The 5,909-nt window shown below is 46.7% G+C and overlaps 1 protein-coding gene across 1 annotated transcript; it reads right to left on the bottom strand.

The window, feature by feature from the left end:
* Positions 1-2,368: 2,368 nt before the first annotated feature.
* RPS20 (ribosomal protein S20) lies at positions 2,369-5,140 on the bottom strand. The gene is made up of 4 exons (XM_080339374.1): positions 4,980-5,140; positions 3,838-3,937; positions 3,018-3,091; positions 2,369-2,593 (listed from the first exon to the last, which is right to left on the bottom strand). Exons 1-4 carry the CDS (start codon positions 4,980-4,982, stop codon positions 2,411-2,413), a joined length of 360 nt encoding a protein of 119 aa, XP_080195500.1. The 5' UTR covers positions 4,983-5,140; the 3' UTR covers positions 2,369-2,410.
* Positions 5,141-5,909: the final 769 nt, after the last annotated feature.

Below are 5,909 nucleotides of genomic sequence, written 5' to 3'. Positions count from 1 at the left end.
GCCGCGCGCGGGAACCCGCCAAACAGTCCCTCGCGGGCGCCGGAGAGAAGATTTGGGCAGGGGACGGCGGACGCTGATTGGCCGAACGGGAGGGAGTGGGCGGAGACGGACAGGCCCGTTGCGGGGATGGGCGCCGCCGGCAGGGGGCGCCGCCGCACAGCAGAAGGCAGGCGTGCGCTGCCAGCCCTGAACCGCCGCCGTGGGGGGGGGAGTACGGGGCGGGGGGGCGTTCGCAGCGTGCGATCGTGACGCAGGATTTATTTATCGGTTTTTAATAAGCAGGCGGGGGAAAGGTGAGGTGTGGGCGGCCGAGGGGACACCGGCCGCGGCAGCCTAGGAGCCGGGAGAGGGGTGTCTCGCTTGACTGAGAGCACGCGAGGAGGGGGGACGCAGGTACCTAAACACTTCCATCAAAACGGTTACATAAAGTTATTACGGGTGTTATGCAACCGCTTCGACGCTACGCAGTGTTGTCGTAAACTGAGCAGAAAACAAATAGATCGCGCAGCGTTGAGGTTACACAAATACAGAACTGGGACAGGGCCAGCGAACTGCGTACTATGGCAAGACGGGCGAACCCTGCTGAGAGAAACTCCTTCATCACCTTCAACAAGCTCATCATCCGCTTGTCCGGTGAAGAGTGGGGAACCTTCAGGCATGAACCTGTCTGCTCTGAGGGTGAGGAGGCTGAGTTTTATTTCTGTGAAGTACAAGACCCAGACGCGAAGTTGTATTTGGTCTTTGTTTTTAAGTTAGAGGCAGGTAAGAAGAGAAACACACAGAAAACTTGTTTATAAAAGAGACGCAGCTGCTTAAAGAACATAGTGGGACTTTAGGTCATTTACACATGTTTAAGGGGCACTGTGTAAGTCAGGGGTACAAACAGCTGTAAGCCAATAAAAGCTGTTATGTTTTGGCTAACATTAAAGGCCAAAGACAGAAAGGACATCACAGCTACACAGCCCTCCCTAGATCACTCCACGTGCTTTCAATCAGAAGGCTGTTGGACCAAGCAAAGGGAAAACTACATGGGTGAAAGTTAATAGCTATCATACACAAAGGTCAGTCAGCCTCAGCTAGCAACACTTCTAGTCTGTTACTGCTCTGCCCCGGTTTGTCCCCTTTTAATCTGACTGGTGTCACAAAGTCAAGTTCTTACCATACTTTTCAAAGCAGCCCATAAAATACAAACAAGTTTAGAACTAAGGCTAGAAGCATTTGTCAGGCAGCTCATATTTATAGCATATTACTAGAAACTGACCTTTAGCAAGATACAGGTTGTTGTGGTTTTTTTTTTTCTTCTCAGCTCACAGTTTTGAGATGTTTCCCACAGAAGCAAGCTCGTTACAATCTGTGCATGTAAATGAAACTAGTTTCTCACCTCTCCCTTCTAGCAAAGCTCTTCAGCTTGCTAGAGGGATGGAATCCTTCTAAGGCATTACCTTTAATGAAATTAAGACAAGTAGGCAGATGAAGGACCCTTGAATCCCTTGAGTATGAAAACCTCAAGTTTTGGCCACTGTTTTAGGCCTTAGCAAATACAGATGGGACCTTGAGCTCACTTCTGCTTAATTAGAATTCAAATTTTCTCCTGTGCTTGAAGTGGAAGTGGCAAACCTGTCTTAAATGGATGAAACTGTTCTCTCCTTTAACTCAGACCTTTATGTCTTGTAGGTTTAAGAATTAATCTTTGTTCCTTTGAGGATTAGTTTGCAGGAGAAAATCCACCACCAAACTTGAGGCCTAAGTAGCAGCAACGAAAATGGCTGCTTTATTGCTTTACATATAAAGCTTACCTTTAGTATTACCTTTAATATGCAAATCTACGGAAATCTAAACCTAGAAAGACAACTAGAAAGTTTCACAGCTTAGTTTTGTGACTCTACCTTCAAGTCTAAGGAACTTGCTAAATTCAACATGTGCACCACAAACTATGAAGTTTTATAACCAACATTATCAGGATCCGTTTGCTCTGAAAAGCATGAGGAAAAAAAAAAAAAGCCAAGTAAGGTGTTAGTTCAGCCTTGCATAGCAAAAAGTAAGAATTCAAAACTTGGTAAACCATTTTTAAGGCTGCTGCTTGTCTGGGTATAGGCTAAGATTTCAATCAAAGTTTAATTATTAAAAAATAAATTTTCCATAAAGGATTTAAGTGCTGTATGTCCATACAGTCACCAACCTCCAATGAAACTATGATGCCCAAGTTTCATTTCCCATATGTTTGCAACTGGCATGTTCTTCCTTAAATATCAGCACCACACAATCCTCCCACACAGCATTTTGATTATGATCTCTGTTATGTTTCATCATGAAAGTCATCATAGGGCTCCTCAAGACGCTTGGTACGCATATAAAAAACAAACGATGATGAAAATTTGTAAATCAACTTTATTCAACGTTGAATATCTTCTTAGGCGTCGGCAATAGTAACTTCAACTTCTACACCTGGTTCAATGCTGATGGAGGTGATCTGCTTCACGATCTCAGAAGGGCTGTGTAAGTCAATGAGCCGCTTATGGATACGCATTTGGAAACGATCCCAGGTCTTGGAACCTTCACCACAAGGTGTCTTCCTGGTAGTGATTCGCAGAGTCTGAAGCAAAATCATAAACACGGGATATTTAGTTGATACATACAGAAGAATAATCTACAATCAAATCAATTCACCTAAAAATACTGTATGGTATCTATGTCATTGGAAAGTTATTTCTTAAGTTATATTCTACAGATGTTACCACTCCTTCTGTATATTCAATTTAATTTAAAAAAATTACAATTAAAATAAATTGAAGGACAAAACAGCCCCTTCCATATTCAATATGTTTTGCACTAAACAGTTGCCCCAAGTGTCAAAGCAACTTGCCAAGTCATTATCTGTTCAGACTGTGTCACCCTTAATTTAGTGGTACTGCTTTTCATCTCTTTTTTTTTAAAACTATGCTTTAAGTGCACATTTGCAGGAAAACAAACAAACTTTTAACACAGGAAAACAGTGTTAAGTAAACAGTGTTAAATACCTTGGTGGGCATGCGAACAGGTCCTTTCACCTTTAGGTTTTTTTCCTTAGCACCTCTGATCAAGTCAGCACAGACTGAAAAAAAAGAAGTACAAAATAACTCAGGTTTGTGAGTATCTGTTTTGCTTGTTTTCCTAAGTGAAGGTTTCAAACAAGATGTTGGCTCAGAATAGCGTATGAAATGATCACTGCCATTCACTTTAAGGGTTATCCTCACAGCCAACCACATGCAAGTGGAAGCGTTATACCATGGTTAGCAAAATCATGTTACAATAATAGGCAATGGCCATTACTACAAGTTTAAGCTGTATTTAAGTTGTTATCAGCCTGGAGATCCTGCATCAAACAGTGATTCTACAACATTTACATTATATGCTTAAAACATTAGCAAAGCCAAGTCCTTAACAAGATTATATAATTTCTTAAATATTGTTAAACATCTAAACTAAACTCTTCATAACAAGAGTGACAAAATATCAGCCAAGAAATTGGTGCCTTTGCATTCTCATATATTCGAATAGTGACATCGAACCCGCCCCCCCAAGAACTAATGGGAGGAAACTGCACTCTTACATGAGTCATTATGACATGAAGTTTTCAGCAAGATGAAAAACTCCAAGCACTAGCTTCCATTAAAAATTAAATTACTATCTACCTGTCAGCATATGAAGCTCTTCAGGTTGATTTTGTTAACCAAGTCACAAACAGGCAAATGCTAACATCTTTCAACATATTGTATTTTGCAATACATTATACCATATACATCATTCATTACTGAACAAACTACCCCCATTTAAAAATAAAATAGAATTATCACTCACCCTTCTCAAGTGATTTGACATTGCGACTTGTCAAAGTAATTCTAATGCGATGAATTGCTACCTCTTGTTCCACAGGTGCTTTGCCGGTATCTTTAAACGCCTAAATGTATAAGTTAAAAATAACAGACACTACAGTCAACACCAATTTCAGACTCCTAGAGTGTAAAGAACAATTTAGCTATGGGACTATTCTATTCTTTTGACTAGATGATATACCAAAGGACATGGTGACATGTAAGAAATAGTGGGAAGAGAAGGGAAGAGTAAAGTCCTAACTGCTCTGGGGAAAAGCAAATTTTAGTGTCTAACTGCACCTCACAGCAGGTAACTGCAAGAACATCCCCCTCTGGTTTGCCTGCACACAGCAGCCTGTTCAGTCACAAATGCTCCTGGTCCTCAAAAATAAACACATTTCAGAGTTCATGTATCTTACAACTTAACCTCGCCACGCATTAAGTAACAAAGATATCGACAAAACAGCAACAACTTAAATGGTGAGAACAAAAAGGGGCATCTGGCCAAAAGGCTGATTTAGCCACCCAGGAGACCGATTTCAGCGGTTTCCACAATCAGACGCTTGCAAATCAGCAGGTGTTAATGTGATAGATTACGAAAAGGAAAAAAAAAAAAGAAAATATGGAGGAAGAAAGGTCTTTAAAAATCGTGCATGAAATATGGTGTTTCTCGCACTGATACCACCTGCTGTATTAACTAAGGCACATTCCTCCAATAAAAAGGGATGTTAAGGGCACTCGCACGAGGCCGAGCCCGTCTCGTCTCCGCCCGCGCTCCCTCGCAGGCCGCGCCGCCTCAGGAGCCGCTCCCGACGGGGAGCTCGGCGAGCAGGAAGCGCTCCGGCCGCCGCGGCCTGCTCCACGCCGGGCTCACGCACCGCCCTCCTGCGCGCCGGCTCCAGGGGCAGCCGGCGAACAGCCCCGGCCTAAGGGGCCTCTCTCAGTGTTAGTCGCTGAGGGATGGGGCTCAGGGAAGCCGCTCCAGCAGCAGCAGGTCCAGCCCGCAGCGGCACCCCGCACACGCGGCCCTGCCCCGGTCCGAGGCCCAGGCGGCGGCCGCACGGCCGGGGCTCACGCGGGCTAGGCGGCCATGCGGCGCCAGCGGCCCCGCTCCAACCCCTCACTCACCATGGCCGCGGCGGGGCCTTCCTGACCGACTTATTCCCGGGCGAGGGGCGGCGCGGGGCCCAGCGAACAGCGGTGAGCCAGGAGGCGGCTGCGAGCGGCGCTGGGAGAGGAGGGCGCGGCGGCGGCGTGGCGCTTATATAGCGAGCGGCGCCGCCTCCATCCGGGCGCTGCGGGACCTTTCACCCGCCGAGCCGGGGCCCGGAAGCGCTGGGGAGGGGAAGCCGGGATGGTTTCGGCTCCTGCGCGGGGGACGCTGAGCCCTACCGGCCCTGTAGGCGCTGGTTGTGCCGCTGACAGCGAGTAACCGGGGGAGAGGGAGCCGGGGGGTGGTGGGCTCGGCGGTGAAGGGCAGGGGCGGCCGCCGCGCACCCGGCGGGACTGAGCTCCGCGCCGAGCGGGACAGTTCCCGCGGTTCGGGTCCGGCCGGGCTCTGCGGGCTCAGCGCCGGTTCCCGCGGGCCCTGCGGACACTGTGCGCTCCGGTTCGTCTTCGCCGGTAGATGCCGGGTTTGTGCTGCGGGAAGCAGCGTGTTTGGCGCACAAACCGGGCTTTATCGCGTCCTGAGGCAGCGAGCCCTGCCGCTCTGAGCCTTTCTTTCCTCTTCAGTCACTGCTGAGTGGGGAGGTACAAGAATAAAAGCTTTCAGTACAAATGCTGGATTCATTCCTTCTTGAATACGAGAACTTCGTTGTTTAAATTGAAGTCTATTTATTCAGATTGAGCATTGGATTGTTGGGGGGCAGGGGATTCTTTGTTCTTGTGGGTTTGTTTGGTCTTTTTTTGTTTGTGTGGGTTTTGGTTTATTGTTTTGGGGGTTTTTTGTTTGGTTTGGTTTTTGTGGGGTTTGTTTGGGTTTGTTAGTTGTTTTGGTTTTTTTTTTTAATGAGAACACTCATCAATTTTCCCCTGAACACTGATGCGCTGATAACT

The sequence above is a fragment of the Nesoenas mayeri genome (genome assembly GCF_963082525.1).
Source record: "Nesoenas mayeri genome assembly, chromosome: 2".
Taxonomy (NCBI): Eukaryota; Metazoa; Chordata; class Aves; order Columbiformes; family Columbidae; genus Nesoenas; species Nesoenas mayeri.
Note: the sequence above shows the minus strand (reverse complement) of the source record. Positions and strands in the feature narration are given on the sequence as shown.

Bases quoted from the DNA above. Each gene is read 5' to 3' on its own strand.
- RPS20 (XM_080339374.1), bottom strand. The intron at 3,092-3,837 runs GTGAGTGATAAT...CTTTTTTTTCAG, and splicing joins TGTCAAATCACTTGAGAAGG to TCTGTGCTGACTTGATCAGA. The intron at 2,594-3,017 runs GTATTTAACACT...ATTTTGCTTCAG, and splicing joins CTGTTCGCATGCCCACCAAG to ACTCTGCGAATCACTACCAG.